This window comes from Hylobates moloch, unplaced genomic scaffold, assembly GCF_009828535.3.
Source record: "Hylobates moloch isolate HMO894 unplaced genomic scaffold, HMol_V3 SCAFFOLD_2, whole genome shotgun sequence".
NCBI lineage: Eukaryota > Metazoa > Chordata > Mammalia > Primates > Hylobatidae > Hylobates > Hylobates moloch.
In genome coordinates, this window is record NW_026652277.1 from 175651720 (window position 1) to 175670771 (window position 19052).

Genomic DNA, 19052 nt, shown 5'->3' on the forward strand with positions numbered 1-19052 from the left:
TCAAACTCTAAAATATTTGAAGAGATTTATTCGGAGCCAAATATGAGTGACCACGGCCCATGACACGGCCCTCAGGAGGTCTTGAGAACATGTGTCCAAGGTGGTCGGGGCGCAGCTTGGTTTTATACAATTTAGAGAGGCAGGAGACATCAATCAAATACGTTTAAGAAATACATTGGTCTGCCCAGAAAGGCGGGACAACTCGAAGGGCGAGGTGTGGGAGGGCTTCCAGGCTCTAGGTAAATGTAAACATTTTCTGGTTGACAACTGGTTGAGTTTCTCTGAAGACCTGGAATCAGTAGAAAGGAAATGTTCAGATTAAGATAAAAGATTGTGGAGACCAAGGTTCTTTTGAAGTTTCATAGTGGCTGCCCTTAGAGTCAATAGGTGACAAATGTTTCCTATTTAGATCTTTAAAAGGTGCTAGACTCTAGTTCATTTCTTCAGGATTGGGAGGGCCTGGAAGAAAAAGATCTAACCATGTTAACAGAGATTCTTTACAGATGTACACGTCCCCCGACAAAGGACAGCTTTGCAGGACCATTTCAAAATATGGCAAAGAAACATGCTTTTGGGGTAAAATATTTTGACTTTCTTCCTTGTCTCGTAATGTTATGCCTGAGTCAGATTTGGAAAGTAAGTCACAAAATATAGGGTCAAATAAAACCCATCTGATAAGAATTTGTGGTTTGTAGGGCATGACTCCCCAGACCCCTTAGATAGGAATTTGAGTAAGAGTTAAAAAAAAAAAAAAATCAGAGTCCTCACAGCATACATCAGATGACAAATATTTATTCAGGAAAGTCTGCTAAAACTCTGTAAGAATAATGATCATCTGTGGCTCCCTCCTTCCCCCACCCCAGCTCATCTTGACAGAAGCCCCACTCTTGGTGGTTGTGGCCAAGGAGACAGGGCTCGCTCTCCCCTCAGCTCCCGCCCGAGGGTCCCCTTATCTCACCAGGAGGGACAGATGCCAGCATTTCTCACCCCAGCACCCAGTTGAAGAGGCTAAATTCCTGGTGAGCATGATGGACAGCCCCCTTCCTCCAGCCAGCCCCTACTCATGGGATGGGGCTCTAGCCCAAGAACAGCAGGCTGAGAAGGCTGGGATCCAATTGCTGGGCCCAGCTCCACTGTAGGACACAGTTCTGTAAAAAGAGGCCAACTGAAAAGACCAGAGAGCAGGGCAGTCCACAGGGAAGAAAAGGTTGCTCTGAAGCTCTTCCCAAAGGAACTGGCTTTATTGGAAACAGCGTTGAGACATTCAAGCCTGAAGGCATGCTCTGAAATGATTGTTCCTCTTAATTAGGAGCAATGAATTGGTCTGTGAGGGCTGCCAGAACAAAGCACCACAGACTGGGGGCTTAAACAACAGAAGTTTCTCCCTCACAGTTCTGAGGCCCAGCGTCTGAGCTCAAGGCGTTGGCAGGTTGGGTTGCCTCGGAGGCCTCTCTCCTTGGCCTGTGGATGGCCACCTTCTCACTGTGTCCTCATGTGGTCTTTTTTCATCCCTCAGGTCTCTGTGTGTGTCCAGATTTCCTCGTCTTGCAAGGACACCAGTCGCATTGGAATAGGGCCCACCCCCGTTGACTCATTTTAACTTAATCACCTCTTTAAAGGTCCTATCTTCAAATAGAACCATATTCTAATACGCTGGGGGTTAGGACTTCAACATATGAATTTGGGGGTAGAGACAAAATTCAGCATATGATCAACAAACTAATTCATTGCCCTGCTAGGTTGCTAGAGAGGACCAAGGTGACACTAAGAAGAGCCCTCAGGTGGGCGCGGTGGCTCACGTCTGTAATCCCAGCACTTTGGGAGGCCGAGGTGGGTGGATCATGAGGTCAAGAGATAAGAGATCATCCTGGCCAATATGATGAAACCCTGTCTCTACTAAAAATACAAAAATTAGTTGGATGTGGTGGCACACACCTGTAGTCCCATCTACCCGGGAGGCAGAGGTTGCAGTGAGCTGAGATCGCGCCATTGCACTCCAGCCTGGTGACAGAGCAAGACTCAGTCTCAAAAAAAAAAAAAAAAAAAAAAGCCCTCCTGGAGCTAAAACAAACCTCAAAGACTGGCCTTAAAAAATGTTCACTGCTGCAGTTTAATTGGAGCAGACATTGAAGAAATGTAGGCCCAGGTCATTACTGAAAATCATGGAGCAATCAGTTGGTAATTAATGGACTTAACAGGTAGATGTGATGCTGCATAAGGTAGATAGCTTCACAGAGGGATCAAGGAAAGAGATAGCCAATGTCCCCACCAAAGCCACCACAACCCAGGGTGGCTCCGTGCATGCCCAAGGCTGAGTCCTCCAAGGAGCTACCCCAGAGGCTTCACACTGCAGGGGAAATAAGCTTCACTGAAATAGTCTAGCCAAGTGACTCCACAAATAAGCAAAGAACGACAAAACCAAGCTACAAAGAGGGAGGAGAGGAATCAGCATGTAGTTTGTATACTATTACCTAAAACATCCAATTTTCAATAAAAATGTAGACATGCAAAGACATTCAAAGAAACAGGAAAATGAGACCTGAGGAAAACACAGGAAACAAAAGCTGCCTTGTGAGGGCCTAGGTTTTTTTTTAATTTGACTCTGATTAGCAGGAGGGCCTAGATGTTGAGGAGACGGAGACTTTAAAGCAGCCGTTACAGACATGTTCAAAAAATTAACAGCGCTGTGCTCATGGAAGTGAGGGACACCATGACAATGCCTCATCAAATAAAAAACAACACAGAGACCGAAATTATTTTTAATGATAATCCTGGAGCTGAAAATAACTGAAATGGAAAAAAAAAAATCTGGCAGGGCTCATGAGTAGAGTTGAACTGAAAAGTCAGCAAACTTTAGGACAGATTGGTAGAAATTATGTTATCTTAAAAACAGAGATAAAAATAGATTAAAAAAAGGAATAGAACCTCAGAGAAATATGTGAGCCCTTTAAGCCCCCCAGCATATGCATAATGAAAGCAAAAGGAGAGAAGAGAGATAAAGGAGCAGAAAAATATTCAGAGAAATAATTGCTGAAAACTTCCCAAATTTGCTTAAAAATGTGAATCTCTCAAAGAAGTTCAATGAATCCCAAAAGTGGGATAAATACAAAGAGATTCACACTCACACATGTCATAGTACAAATGTTTGAAGCCAAAATGAAAATCTTGAAAGCAGAAAGGGTGAATGAGTTGCCATGTCCAAGAGAACCCCAAAGGGCTGATGGCTGGCTTCTCCTCAGCAGTGATGGAAGTCAGAGGGCAGTTGATAGGGTTTGGCTGTTTCCCCACCCAGATCTCATCTTGGATTCCCACGTGTTGTGGAGGGACCCGGTGGGAGGTAATTGAATCATGGGAGCAGATAGGTTTCCCGTGCTGTTCTCATGATAGTGAATGAGTCTCATGAGATCTGACGGTTTTAAAAAGAGGAGTTTCCCTGCACAAGCTCCTTCTGTCTCTCTCTGTCACCATGTGAGGTGTGACTTTCCCCTTCTGCCATGGTTGTGAGGCTGCCCCAGCCACGTGGAACTGTGAGTCCAGTAAACCTCTTTCTTTGGTAATTTGCCCAGTCTTGGGTTTGTCTATATTAGCAGCATGAAAATGGACTCATACGGCAGTGGAGTGACATGTTCAAAGTGCTGAAAGAAAAAAATCCTGTCAATCAAGAGTCTTATATCTGGCAAAACTGTCTTTCAAAAATTAAAGCAAAATAAAAGCATTCTTCAAAAAAAAATCTGAGAGAATTTATTGTGAAAAGGAAATCCCTCAGGCTGAAAGCAAGTGAAACCACAAGGAAACTCATCCACAAAGAGCATCAGTAAAGATAATTATGTAATTATAAAACAGAGTAGACATGTGTATTTCTTCATTTTCCTTCTCTTAACTGATTTAAAGAGCAGTTGTATAAGACAGAATGTGTATAATTGTACTGTTAGCCCTGTAACTTGTAGAAATATAATGTATTTGACAAAAATAGCATGAAGGATGTGATGAAGGCAAAGTTTTATTGGAGTCAGGAAAGGACGCCAGTGACTCGAATCCACAGGACCAAATGAAGAGAAACAAACATGGTGAATAAAAAGAAATAGAACTTGCATATAAATGAATATGTATCCTCCTTCCTTTTCTCACCTTCTTTAATGAACATGAAATTATGTAAAGTGGTAATTATAACAATGTATTACTGTATTTATAACATATGTACATATAATGTGTATAACTATAATAATATAAAAGAGAGGAGGGAAGAATACATCTAACAACAGGGCTCCTGAACTATTGAGACAAAAACCAACAGAATGGAAGAGAAATAGGCAATTCAAAAACAAGGACTGCAGACTTCAATACACTACCTTCAATTATGGGTGGACCAACCAGATAGAAAATCAACAAGTAAACAGAAGACTCAAAGAACGCAATAAACCAAACAGACCTAACAGACATCTGTAGCATGCACCACCTAACAACAGAATTTAAAATTCTTCTCAAGCGCACATTGAACACGCTCCAGGATAAACATGCTAGGTCACAGAACAAGCCTGAATACATTTAAAGGATAGAAATCATATATTATTCAGGCTTGTTCTGTGACCTAGCATGTTTGTCCTGGAGCGTGTTCAGAATGGAGTTAAATTTGAAATTGATGGCAAAAATACATTTGGGAAACTCACAAACATGTGGAAATTAAACAAGATACTCTTAAATAACCAAATGTGTCAAAGAGGAAACCATGAGGAAATAAGGAAGTACTTTGAGATAAATGAAAATGAAGATATCACAGTACAGAAACTTATGGGATGAAGCTAAAGCAAGGCTTAGATGGAAATTTATAGATGTAAAAGCCTATATTTTAAAAGGAGACAGATCTCACGTCAACAACCTACTCTTCTACCTTAAGACACTGGACAAGGCATAGCAAACTAGACTCAAATAGAAGGAAGCAAACAAAAGAGATTAGAGCAGAAGCAAATGAAATAGAGGATAGAAAAGCTACAGAGAAAATAAACACAAATAATTGGCTCTTTGAAAATATCAATAAAATTGATGAACCTTTAGCTTGACTGACTAAACAGGGTCTCAAATTGCTAAAATCAAGGATAAAAAAGGGGTGGCCGAGGTGGGAGGTTAGGAACCAGCCTGGGTGACATGGTGAGACCCCATCTCTATAAAAAAAAGAACAAAAAAGAGAATATTATCTTACAGAAATATAAAGGATTATAAGAAAACACTATGAACATTGCCCACAAATTAGATGAAATGGTCAAGTTGCTATAAAAACACAAACTACCAAAACTGATTAAAGAAAAAATAGAAAATCTGAATTGAACTGTAATGAGTAGAGAGATCGAATTAGTAACCAAAAACCTCCACAAAGAAAAGTTCAGGCCCAGTTGGCGTCATTGAATTCTACCCAACACTTAAAGAGGAATTAGCACCAGTCCCTCACAAACTCTTTCAAAATCTAGAAGAGGAGAGAACATTTCCCATTCCATGAGGCCATATTACCCTGAAGCCAGAGCCACAGAAAGATATCACGAGCAAGGAAAACTACAGAGCAGTATCTCTTATAAATAGAGGTGCAGAAGCCCTCAACAATAGATGAGTTAGCAGAATCCAGCAATATATAAAGAGGATTATACATCATGACCAAGCAGGACTCACTCCAGGAATGCAAGGCAGGTTCAGCATTCAAAAATCAGTTAAGGTAATAGACCATATCAATAAAATAAAGGACAAAACTGCTATGATTATCTTAATAGACCCAGAAGAAGCATTTGACACAATTTAACACCTCTTCATAATAAAAACACTCAATCAAATAAGAATGGAAGGGAAATTCCCCAACTTGATAAAAGGCATCTGTGAGAGAACTACAGCTAATGTCACAATGCTGAAAGACCCAACACCTCTCCCTGGAGACCAGGAGCAAGACAGACACATCCACTCTCAACACATCTAGTCCACATTGTCCTGGAAACACTAGTCAGGCAGTTGGGCAGGGAAATCAAAAGGAAATGGCATCTATGTCAGAAAGGAAGAAGGAAGATGATCTCTGATTTGCAGAAGACATGATCTTGTAGACAGAAAATTCTAGGAAATCCACTAAAAAGGGGCCAGGCGCAGTGGCGCATGCCTGTAATCCCAGCACTTTGGGAGGCAGAGGTGAGCGGATCACTTGAGGTCTGGAGTTCGAGACCAGCCTGGCCAACATGGTGAAACCCCATCTCTACAAAAATACAAAAATTAGCCAGGCATGATGGCAGGTACCTGTAACCCCAGCTACTCAGGAGGCTGAAGTGGGAGAATCACTTGAACCCAGGAGGCAGAGGTTGCAGTGAGCCAAGATCATGCCATTACGCTCCAGCCTGGGTGACAGAGCGAGACTCCGTCTCAAAAAAAAAAAATCCACTAAAAGAAAACTCATTCACAGAAATAAATTCAGCAAGGTTGAAGAATATAAGATCAATATACAAAAAGCAAATGTATTTCTATACTGTAGAAATGAACAACTGAAAATGAAATTAAGAAAACAATTCCAGCCAGGCATGGTGGCTCACACCTGTAATCCTAGTATTCTGGGAGGCTGAGACAGGAGGGTTGCTTGAGGCCAAGAGTTCAAGACCAATGTGGCCAGCATATCGAGACCCCGTCTCTATTAAAAAAAAAAAAAAAAAAGGCTAGGCATGGTGGCTCGCGCCTGTAATCCCAGCACTTTGGGAGGCCGAGGCGGGTGGATCACCTGAGGTCAGCAGTTCGAGACCAGCCTGGCCAACATGACAAAACCCCATCTCTACTAAAAATACAAAAAATTAGCTGGGCGTGGTGGCGGGCGCCTGTAATCCCAGCTACTTGGGAGGCTGAGGCAGGAGAATCGCTTGAACCTGAGAGGTGGAGGTTGCAGTGAGCCAAGATTAGGCCATTGCACTCCAACCCAGACAACAGAACGAGACTCTGTCCAAAAAAAAAAAAAAGAAAAAGAAAGAAAGAGAAAACAATTTCACTTACAATAGCATCAAAAATATCAAAACATTTCAGAATACCTTTAACCAAAGAAGTACAAGGTATAAGACTTAACAAGACTTTTATACTGAAAATGATGTTCACCATTATTAGCAACCAGGGAAAGACAAATAAAACTGCAGTGTGACACCACTGCTTGCCACAGAGAGGACTATAATAAAAAAGAGAGATAATAACAGGTGTTTGAGAGGAGGTGGAGCAATCGGGATCCTCATGCAGTTGTGTGGGAATGTAAAAATAATGCCACTGTTACCGGATGGGACGTCTTGACTTTGAGTTGTCCAGGTTCTTGGTGCATTGAACAAAGAATTGAACAAAATGTACAAACAAAGCAACAAAAGAAAGAAGCAACAAAAGAAAAAAGCAACAAAAGCACAGATGTATTGAAAGTGCAGATTTATTGAAGCGAAAGTGCACTCCACAGAGTGGGAGCGGGCTCAAGCAAGCGGCTCAAGATCCCCAGATGCAATGTTCTTTAGGGTTCTCTAAGCGAAAAGAATTTGGTAACACCCCTCGGTGCTCTTTAGAGGCCTGTGACCAATCAGAGGCTGAAGCAGAGATGTGGCCCGTGGTCAATCCGAGGCTGACGTGCAAACTTGTCTGTCTTGTTATCACCAGAGGGAGGCTGTGGTCTGTGTGCTCCCCAGTCCTGCCTGGAAGTAGCTGCACCTGCTGTTCTTTTGCTTATGCCTTCGCCCTTGGTTACCCTAATTCCCTATCCTCCTGCCTCACAGCTGCTTTGGAAGACAGTCTAGCGGTTCCTCAAAATGCTAGGTATATGCACCCGAGAGAACTGAAAACATTTCCCCACAAAGCTTGTCCGGGAACGTCCTGGCAGCACGGCTCTTAATAACCAAAAGGAAGAGAAAACCTCAACGTCCATCAGCTGATGAATGAATAAACAAAATGTTGTACATCCATACAATGAAATACTATTTGGCAATAAAAAGGAATGAAATTCTGATATTGCTACACATGGTTGAGCCCTGGAAACCTTATGCAGAGTGGAAGCCAGACACGAAGGACCACGTGTTGTGTGATTCTATTTACATGAAACGTCCAGAATCAGCAAATACAGAGATAGAAAATAGATCAGTGGTTTCCTGGCACTGGGGTAGGAAGTAGTTAGGAGTAATGTCTAAGGGTTTCTTTTGAGGAAGATGAACATATTCTGAAACTAATTCTGGTGAGTGTTGTACTCGAAGTACACTAAAGCTCACTGAATTGTGCACTTGAGATGAGTAAATTGTCTGGCGTGTGATTTGTGCCTCAGTCAGGATATGGAAACGTTTTCATTTCCACAAAGAAGAAGCTGGAAGAGAGTGGTGGTGTCTGCTCCTGCAGTAGTCCATGAAGAGAGGGTGCCCTCTTGGATTTAAGTGGATTGGAGAGGAAATATTCCAGAGATTTCTTTTTAAGAGGTTAAATGGACTGCATATAGCAATGGATAGCGTAGATCGGGGTCCCCAGCCTCCATGCCATGGACCGGTACTGGTCCGTGTCCTGTTAGGAACCGTGTGCACAGCAGGAGGTGAGCAGGGGCCAGTGAGCATTCCCTCCTGAGCTCTGCCTCCTGCCAGATCAGCAGCGATATCAGAGTCTCAGAGGAGCACGGACCCTCCCGTGAACCGCACGTGCGGGCGATCTAGGTTGCGTGCTCCTTATGAGAATCTAATGCCTGATGACCTGAGGTGGAAGAATTTCATTCCAAAACCACCCTACCCCCAGCCTGTGGACAAACTGTCTTCCACGAAACCAGTCCCTGGTGGCAAAAAGTTGGGGACCTCTGGTGTAGATGACTCCCAAGGCCTCAGGTCATGTCACCAGTCCCAAAGAGTTTGGAGTTAAAGTAAGATTGTCCTAAACTCATCACAGCTGGCTGTGGGCGTGTCAGCAGGCGTGGGGGAGGAGGAGTCCCCAGCAGAGGACTGGACCCCCAGTAGGAGGGGCTGCACCTGAACCCCCTTCCTAAGAAACTGCTGGTTGTCTTGGCAGGAAATTCTCTGGTCGCTGGCTCTCTCCGTGTTCACTGTTAATAGGTGACATGTCACTGTCCTATGTCAGACCCTCCAGTGCCCTCCCGTCTATGTGGGATCAAACCCGGGCTTGCATCTGGCTTGCACACACCCTGGCCATGCCCCGGCCTCCTTCCCACCTCAGCCTCCCTCACCCACTCGCCGGCCTCAGAGGCCTCTGCCCTGTCCTCAACACGCCACGCTTGTTCCCACCTCGGGGCCTTCACACCGGCTGCTTCTGTGCCCCAGTGTTTCTGTGACAGCCCTCAGCCCTCCCAGCCGGCCTCTCTGAGTCCCCTTCTGACAAGGAGTGGGAGGGTCCAAGCCCCCAGGTTCGGCTGCCACTGCTGGTCAGGGGCCACTCTGGAGGCTGGAGAGGTGGTGGATGTGAGCGTGGACGGTGGGAGGGAAGCAGGGGCTGTCGGGGGTGGAGATGGCCTTTCCTCCCTGTCCTGCCTGCGGCAGCGGCATCATCCAAGCCCAGCATCGGTCAGTTCCCAGTCAGGCATCGCTTAATGGCGGGGTTGTGTTCTGAGAAATGTGTCCTTGGACGACTTTGTCATTGTGGGAACATCGTGGGGTGCGTTTCCACGAACTGGGAAGGTCCCGCCTGCTGCTATAGGGTGCGGCCATTGCAGCCAGGCCACAGACCTGTGCAACGCGGGACTGTGCCGAACACCGCGGGTGGCTGTAACACAACAGTGAGGATTTGTGCGTCATGACACAGAAAAGCTACAGTAAAAATAAGGCACTGCCATCTGAAGGGGTCACTGTGAGGTACGAGGCCTGTCATTGACCAAAGCACGGCCGTGCAGCCCAGGATGGCAGTTCCTCGCCAAGGGCCCATTTGTGTCTGGTGTACGCTGTGTTCCGAGGATGACAATGATGGCCGATTAATAGAATTCTCATGTTGTCAGGATGACCAGGTAAGTGCTCTGTTGGTCATTGTCGTTTCTGGATCCTTGGTTGTAGGCCAAAGAAGACAAGATAGCAGAACTGGAAACGGAAAACGCTGTCCTCCTTCTGAAATTGGCAGAGGTAATATTTTTACATGTTCTGCAGGCTGAGTGGAATCGTATCCAGTGGGGAGTGACTTCGTGTTGAAGTCAGCTTTTAGCCCTTGTAGAAGAAATACATTGGGGGTGACTCCCTGGGACCTTTTCTTTTTGCCATCGAGTGAGGTGACAGGGACCTCTCGGTTGCTGTGTGAAGTGTCTTCTTACACTGGACCAAGGTTGAGCTCCAAATTCCTGTGTGTCTCTGTGCTCACAGGTATTTAATGAGTAACAATTCATCAGGAACTCACACTTTTTCAAAACAGCTCTCTTGAGGTTTAGCATACCAGGTGGGTGTACCATAAATTTACCCATGTTAAGTGTACAATTCAACGTTTAGGAAGTGTGTAGTTGTGCCGCTGACTTGGTCATTTGTGCTGCTATAACAAAATACCTGCGACGGAGACGTTTATTAAGAACAGGAATTTACCACTCACAGTTCCGGAGGCTGGAAAATCCAAGACCAGGTGCTGCAGGGCCATTGGCGAGGGCCCTTCTTCCTCACCGATGGTGCCATCTCTGGCGCTGTCCTCACCTGGCAGGACAGTGGGGAGCACAGAAGGCCTCCGCCGGTTCCCTCCAGTCCGTCCACAAGGCACGGGTCTGTCCCCAAAGGCCCGGCTTCTCAACGCCACCACATCGGGGGTTAAGCTTCCATGTGAATTTTGGAGGTGGCGCATTCAAACCGCAGCAGCCACCATCACCACCAGCCAGGTGCCCGGCGTCTCCATCGCCCCGAAGGACCCCCGCTGGCGTGTTTCCACCCCTTCCCACACCCCGCTGTTCCAGCAAGCCGCTCCTCTGGTGACTCCAGTGATCCGTCATCCCGGGATCAGCCCCAGAACACGTGAACGACGCTACGCGATCATCCGTCTGCCTCACCAAAGACAAACGTCTCTGGAAGATGACTCCGCTGTTTTTCTTGCAGGTTTGTTCTCAGAATGTAAAAGGGAGCACAAAGGGAGAACGCCCTTGGCACACATGGACTCAGGCTGCTCTTTTCTACTGTTTGCTGTTGCTACTTGGGGTAGGCTGAGAAGCGGCCGCGGAAAGAAAGCAGGCCTGAGTCCCTGGACGCTTCTCATTAGGATGTGAACGGGCTGGAAAAAGGACATTTGCAGATGCGGCTAAATTAATACTCTTGGGAAGGGAGAGTGTCCTGGGTTATCCTGGTGGCCTCTAAATGCCACCGTGAGTGAGTGTCCTTACAGGAGGGAGGCAGAGGAGTTTCCACACAGAGAGAAGGCCATGTGGGGAGGGAGGAAGGGAGCATTCCAGATGGGACTGAGTGTACTGGGCAATACAATCGCAGGCCAAGGATTGTAAGCACAGCCAGAGCCGGGAGGAGGCAGGAGGGGCCCTCCCCTGGAGCCTTCAGAGGGAGGCCCGGCCACACCTCGGGTTTGGACTTCTGGCCTCCAGAACCATGAGACGAGAAGTTTCTCTCGGAAGCTCCCAGGTTCCTGTAATTTGTAACAGTGGAAATAGGAAACCATTGTGTTCTCATCTTTAAATTATTACCCCTTTAGAATTCTTGGAATCTGAGCAGAATCAGGACCAAGTGGGCTTCCACTCTTCTTGACTGTCCTTGAATAACCCTGTCGAGATTCGTTGGAAAAAAAAATGCAGTTGCACAAAATTTGCAGATTAATTAAGGGATACTCATACTACTTCTTAAATGAAGTGAGTATTTTCTGCGTTCATTTTTGAGCTCGTTCTTTCCTGGGGCGTTGAGGCCCGGGTGTGAGTGCGTCATCATGCCCTTCGTAGGCACTGAAGACCAAGGCACACAGGAGGCAACACCGAGGCCCACAGAGGTGAAAAACGTTCCCACATTCACCATGACAAAAAGCTGTGGGACTGAGCATCAAAACTCGTCACCCAATTCCAGGCCACAGTGTTCTCTGGGAGTGCACAGTGTCATTCTACAGTAATGAAAACAGTTGGAAATAGGAACTCCGTCCAGCCTGAGGGCCTCACAGCATTTCGTGGCTTTATTAGAAGGGTCAAGACTCTTGATCAAGAAGGTCTCAAGGAACCTGAGGTGTCGTTGCTCTATAATCACACTCCAGTCTCTATCTTTGGCCAGGGACACAGGTCCTTCCGTGGAGGAGGGACCTCAGACCCCTGCCCGTGAGTGCCTGAGTGTAAGGCACTCAGAGATTGCAGAGGTAAACCCCTCGGCATCACATTCCACCAAAGCCTTCTCCAGCAGAACATGGACGGCCCCCGCTCAGGGTCCCTCAGGATGAGTGGCTCTCCAGGATGTCACAGCCTCTGCGGCACCAGCAGCCAGTCGAGGCGTGGCTGTCGGTGCGGCCGCGGACCCCCAAAGTGAGTCGAGGAGGGGCTGTCCGTGTGGCTGCCGACCCCCAAAGTGAGTCGAGGAGGAGCTGTCGGTGTGGCCGCTGACCCCAGAGCGCACTCTCAGGCTTCCCATTTGGGTGTGGTCCAGAGCCTGGTGCTGTTGACCATGCCCTGTTGGTGAGGGCACTGCCCAAGCCCGGCGACTTTTCCAGCATCGTTTAGATGAGATTTTTAAAGGATCTTTTTTTAGCATGTAAGATCATTAGGCACACAGCCTGAAATGAAGCCACGGAGCCATGGCGTCTGCACTGTGAGCCCCTCGTGGTGGTTCCGGTCACTGGAAGGCCGATCTCCACCTGGTGACCCTGCCTGCTGCCTCCCCCAGGCCAGCATGTTCCACTGCCACGCAGACCGCGGCCTTGGTGTGTGATGTGCTTGGCGTCGAGGGCCCTGCAATGAAACGGCTTTTCCACTGGGACTCCTGGGCCGGGACGCAGGTGGAGCACCATCCACCACATGCACCTTGCAGATCTGGCGGCTGCACCGGCCTCCAGGTCCTCCTGGCCCTCCCGGCCTCTCGCCTTCCCCAAAGTGGAGCTTCCTGCCGGTGACTCATGCTCCTGCTTCCCATGTCGCCCCCACCTAAGATAAGTCCCGTGTCCCTTGCCCAACAGGTGGTGACTTTTATTTCCATCCAACTCCATCCCTCAGCACCCCCAGCGCAATGCGACCTCCCTGTGCCCACGCAGGCTCGCTCCCCCCTGTTGCCCACGGCCAAATCCCGCAAAGCCCAGGGCAGCCCCACGTTGAGCGCAGGCCATCCTGGCGCCGTGGATTTTCTGGGAATTGCCGTTCCACGCCCGGTGAGTCCCGGAGGCTCTGGAAGCGTGAAGCGTGGATTTTCTCGGAATTGCCGTTCCACGCCCGGTGAGTCCCGGAGGCTCTGGAACACGGTTCCTAACACGCGAAGGCTGATGTTCTAACCCTCACGTGCGTGGTATTTCTTTCTTCCCCAGAGAGGATCTGAGCCTTTGGGGGCCGGGGGCTGCATTTTGCTGCAGCCTAGATGAGGGCGGGAGAGGCTTCCCGGGCCCACCCTCAGGCCCCACGGATCCGCCCGGTGCTCTTGGCGGCCTCTTCACCCCCCGGGCTCTTGGGAGCCTCCCTCTCTGCAGTTCTCTGTTAACACCTTTCCACTTCTGAGGAGCTTCACGCGGAGAATACGGCGGTTTTCTGAGCGAATCGCACCCCCCTCCGCGGCCGTCTTTGCTCCACAGTTAGTTTGGGTAACTTTGCAGCCTCCCTGCCCTGCTGGGCCCGGCTCGCCCCCGTCCCTCTGCTCCTGAGGCGCCGAGCTTGGCCGTCTCTGTGCCGGGACTCGGGCCTGGGCGTAGCTCCCCGGAGGCACCGCAGGCAGCGCACGACCCTGAGCTCACACGCGGGCATCGCTGAGTCACTCGTGGGCATCGCCGGCCTCACCCGCCGCCCCTCTTCAGGACGTTCTGCCTCCCCGCACCCGGCCGGGACCCTCAGGCTCAGCCCTGGGGGTGCCTCCCCGACGGCTCCTGTGGCTCCGTGCCCCGGACGCCCCTGGCTCACCCGGAGTTGCCCCCACCGTGTTCCCCGCTGCAGCGAGGCCCATGCAGGGGCCGTGTCTTCTCTCACGCGGCAGGTGCACCTGGGACAATCAGCAACCATTCTCTCCTCAGGGGAAAGAGGAGAGGTTCAGCTCTCCTCTGCTTCAGCTTCGAGATTTTAAGCCTTTAAATTGTCTTTGATTATTTTCTATGCAATAGTACAAGGGAAACATTGAAAGGAGTCGCAGCGAGGCTCGCGGATTTCCACCCTGTACAACAAACAGCAGCGTCTGCAGAGAAACACACGCTCAGCCTTGAGCCAGCTGGGTCATGTCATTCAGGTAAAAACAGCTTCACCAGAAGCCAGAGTTTTAATTTATGCAGTGAATGTTTATGTTTGTTTCTGGTGAAATGGTTTAAATTATGCTTGTCAAAAGACATGTAATCTTATGGAAGTAAAAGAAGCCCTCATTGAAACCAGGAAAGCCCCTCGTGTGTTAGATACAAGTTTCCATCACAGGCCCAATCTGGTCTTCTTTAAAAGAGTATACCATCGTTACTATTTTCTTAAAAAACAAAACAAAAAACAGAGTCTCGCTCTGTCGCCCAGGCTGGAGTGCAGTGGCACGGTCTGGGCTCACTGCAAGCTCCGCCTCCCGGGTTCAGACCATTCTCCTACCTCAGCCTCCCGAGTAGCTGGGACTACAGGCGCCCGCCACCACGCCCCACTAATTTTTTGTATTTTTTAGTAGAGACGGGGTTTCACCGTGTTAGCCAGGATGGTCTCGATCTCCTGACCTCGTGATCTGCCCACCTTGGCCTCCCAAAGTGCTGGGATTACAGGCGTGAGCAACCGTGCCCAGCTTATTTTCTCTCTCTTTTTTTTCTTTCTTTTTATTTCTTTCTTTCTTTATTTTGAGATGGAGTCTCACTCTGTCACCCAAACTGGAGTGCAACGGCATGATGCTGGCTCACTGCAACCTTGGCCTCCCAGTTTCAAGCGATTCTCCTACCTCAGCCTCCTGAGTGGCTGGGACTATAGGTGCCTGCCACCATGCCTGGCTAATTTTTGTATTTTTAGTAGTGGCAGGGTTTCACCATGCTAGCCAGGATGGTCTCCAGCTCCTGAATTTGTGATCCGCCTGCCTCTGCCTCCCAAAGTGCTGGGATTACAGGCGTGAGCCACCTCGCCCGGCCAAAATCATTACTGTTTTCATAATCAATTGCGGATAGTGTTCACTCTGGGAGTTCCACTTCTAATACATAGTAAACGGAAGACTAAACCTAAAAACAAAACAAAACATAGGATTGGGATTCTGTGCAAATATCAGAAGGAAAAATACATTTTGGCCATGAAATGAATTATTTCAAATAGCTGTGGTAGTAGTTCAATTTTCTGAGTCAAAATTCTCATTTTAATTAATCAAATTAAATCATTAAACTAAAATCTTTAATCAAAGTTCTCAATTTAATTTTAATGTTAAATGGTAGAAAACATGTTTATACATGTTAGATTAAATAGATCTGGTACAGCATGTCATCAGATGTGAACAGTTCCTGTTAAACTACTAATAATTTCTAGAAAGGAAAGTTAGAAAAATTGTTATTCCCTATAGTATATTTGGCAGTTCTCCAGGGTGAACCTGTAGGAGCATATTTTTATACCTTTGGTTGAGAACATTGTTTTACCTTTTGTTTTAAACAATGTGACCAGCATAATTACTACAACAATAAAACATCTGTAAACAGGATTAATCTGTTCTCTTTATTAGTCAGAATTAGAGATATCCCACCCCCTCGTAAGCTGCATTAGTGTATTTAGAATAGATTTATATAAAATTAATTTTCATTCTCTTCCAACTGAATAAAATTAATTGAATAAGTTGTATGTATAACTTTATCTGTACTCCATATAATAAAAACACTTTAGTTTTGATATTAAAATTTTATTAATTTGTTATTAAAATGTTTCCCAAACGTATGAAAGCCATCTCCATTTTATAGAAAAAGAGAGATTTGACTAAAGGAACGAAGAGGACTTATTTAAGTTTAGTTATGCTCTTGTGATTTAAGAGCATCTGATATTAAATATTAAGCAGTAGTGTTCTGGTTCTGTCAAATCTTCCCATGGAAGATCCTTGAGATAATTTCAGGGCGAGAAGAGGACTTTCCACGCAGGACATCAGTTGCTTTGCTCCCAAAGTTCTCTAAAAGCGTTCGTATGTATTATGCCTGGAATTTTATTATGTACATTTACATGTTAAGTTGTTTTCACCGGCCCACGTGTTTTCCACCATGTGCTCGTGATAATTGAGCTTCCAGAAGGCAGGTCTGGAGAGTAGATTAGGAGGGTGGTCCCCATTTCACAGGGAGTGACGAGAGGCTCTGAGCCTGAGCCAGCATTGCGAGGAAGTCAACAACAGATGGAAACGTGGCTCGCACCCAGCATCGCCCCACCGTGCAGTGAGCGGCCCTTCCTACGGAAATTGGTGAAATACTTGACTTTCTGTTTCTTAAATACTTTAAGGGCATAAAATCACATGTACTGCTTTGAAAGTGCAAATCCCAGCTGTACTGAGTCAGAACTTCTGTAAGTGAGCCGAGGCACGGGCAGCATGAAAACAGCCCTGGCGGGCTTCGACACGCCTGGGCCGAAGAACTTCTGCTTTAAACCCTTCCAGTTAACAACACATCCATTATATTAATTGTGTGGGTATGTTATTATTCTATAGAAACATATATAACGAATTCTTATGTAATTATACTGTGATCATTAATCATATGATTTTATGAATCATGTATGTTCTTATTTTATGGAAACTTAACCAGGATATACAGGCGTTTCATTCTTCTTCTCGGGCGCTCTTAAGAGATTGTCAGGATGAGTATCAGGACCGCGTTTCTGAAATAGTGACCACGGTGCAAAGAACACAGCAGAGCGCCGAGACCCTGCTAGGTAGGAAGGCGCCTTTCACCGAAGCCGGGCCAGTCCACACTCCAGAGAAAGGTTTGCAGTTTTAAGACAATGACCGGCTAGAATTCAAGTTTCCATTTCTTCTTCCTTTTAGCTGACACCAAATTCCACAGGTGAGAGTAGGCACTGTGTGACTCGGCCACGCTGGCGCGTGCACTGCTCTCTCCCAGCTCCCACTGCAGCCCCACTCGCTAGAGGAGCCCCTTGTTCTCCTGATCACCGCAGGGCACTTCCCTGGCCTTGACGGTCACTGCTGAACTGGCACCTGTGTCCACGTTGGGTGTTCTGTGTCAGAGTTTCCTATAATATGACGTGAGGTGTTTTGTTTTGGTTTTTTTTGTCTCATCAGTTCAGTTCTTTCTTCATTTCTAAGAATGCCACAGCATTTTGGCTACTCTTTTGTTATAATGGATTTATTATCTTCAGCTACTGTGCTTGAAGCCTGTGGAAGAGGTTACTTTGGTTCTGCAGTTTTAAACTCATCATCCAAATTGCACTATCTGGCCAGGCCCAGTGGCTCATGCCTGTAATCCCAGCACCTTGGGAGGCCAAGGCGGGCAGATCACATGAGGCCAGGAGTTTGAGAGCAGCCTGGGCAACAGGGTGAAACCTGTCTATACTAAAAATACAAAAATTAGCTGGGTGTGGTGGCGCATGCCTTCGATCTCAGCTACTTGGGAGGCTGAGGCAGGAGAATTGCTTGAACCTGGGAGGCAGAGTTTGCAGTGAGCCGAGATCGTGCCATTGCACTCCAGCCTGGGCAACAGCGAGACTCTGTCTCAAAAAAACAAAAGAGCCAAATAGCACCATCCCCACATTCGTCTCATACTCACAGCTTCTGCCCAGTGTTCAGTGTGTCCACGGGCCAAACAGATGATTGTTAATTTAGGAACTTGGTCAAGTGTCGTTCTGCTGTTATTCCAAAATAGGGGTGTGGAAACTTTGGCACCTGTACTGATCTTCTGCGAGGCTACGTGATGTTTTATTGAAATCACTGCTATAGCCTAGTTTTCTTCAGTGCACGCTGCTTAGTAACTCCCCTGAGGCCGCATTTGTACGTGTGACGTGTGCACGCCTGTGTTCTTTTTTTTTGGGGGGGGGGGGCAGCGGAGGACAGAATCTCGCTCCCGCCACTCCAAGGGGCTGCACTTCCCAGCTTTCCCGACATCATATGGGGTTGGCCGTGTCCACCAGCTTGCAGGGGGGCACTGGGTCCCACTCCTGACTCTGTTGCTTTGCTCAGGCTGTTTTTCTTGTCTTGGGTTCCTCCGCTTAATCTGTCCAAATGAGCTTTCCTTGGAGGGCCTAGCTTAAGTCTCACCGTGTTTGCATCCTGCAGTTTAGCACTTGACTTGAGAAGGTCTTCAGAAAGCACTTGGCCGGTCCTGCCGTGTGAAACAAGAAATTTGGATCCTTTGATAGTCATTGAAACTTTTTCTTTTCAAAGTTTTTAGACATGATTGTGCTGGCTCTAGTACTTTCTGCACTTTCTTGACTGGTGGCCACTTGTCACTTGTCAAAGGACTGGAAACTGGGCCTGTCGGGTACGTCAGTGTGGTGTGGGACAGGCCAGGTGGCCCTCATTCAAAACCTGTGGGACCAGAAGAAGTGTTTCCGATTCTGAATTTTTTCATGTTTTCAAATGTTCACGTTTTATATGTACTGGTTCAGCAAGATAATCCAGTGAGCATTTTCTTTGAGCATCATCTCAGTGCTCAAAACGTTTTGGATTTTGGAGCATTTTGGATTTCAGATTTTTGGATGAGGGATGTTCAGCCTGTAGTTAGTGCTCCCCAGCTGTGATCAGCTTTCCTGCACTTGCCTTTCACGTGGCACTTCCAGACGGCTTTTGTTACACACCAGCCTCCCTGCGAGCCTCCCACCTCAAGAGGCAAATACATGCAAATGAATGCCAATGAAGTCCCATCAGAAATGGGGCTCCTCAGCTGCAGTAGCCTCATCTGAGGTGTGGCCTCAGGCAGGTGAGAAAGCATCTGAGGCGTGTCCTCGGGCGGGTGAGAAAACACCTGAGGCGTGGCCTGGGGCGGGTGAGAAGACACCTGGGGCGTGGCCTGGGGCGGGTGAGAAGACACCTGGGGCGTGGCCT

At 47.3% G+C, this 19052-nt stretch overlaps 1 protein-coding gene across 1 annotated transcript in view; it reads left to right on the top strand.

Moving 5' to 3' along the window:
- Positions 1 to 19052, top strand: part of KIF25 (kinesin family member 25) — a 51583-nt gene that overhangs the window by 2253 nt on the left and 30278 nt on the right. Inside the window, 4 exon segments of the mRNA XM_058435735.1 lie at positions 10005 to 10070; positions 14191 to 14224; positions 14227 to 14311; positions 16788 to 16978. Of these exon segments, the coding sequence (XP_058291718.1) occupies positions 10005 to 10070; positions 14191 to 14224; positions 14227 to 14311; positions 16788 to 16978 (376 nt within the window).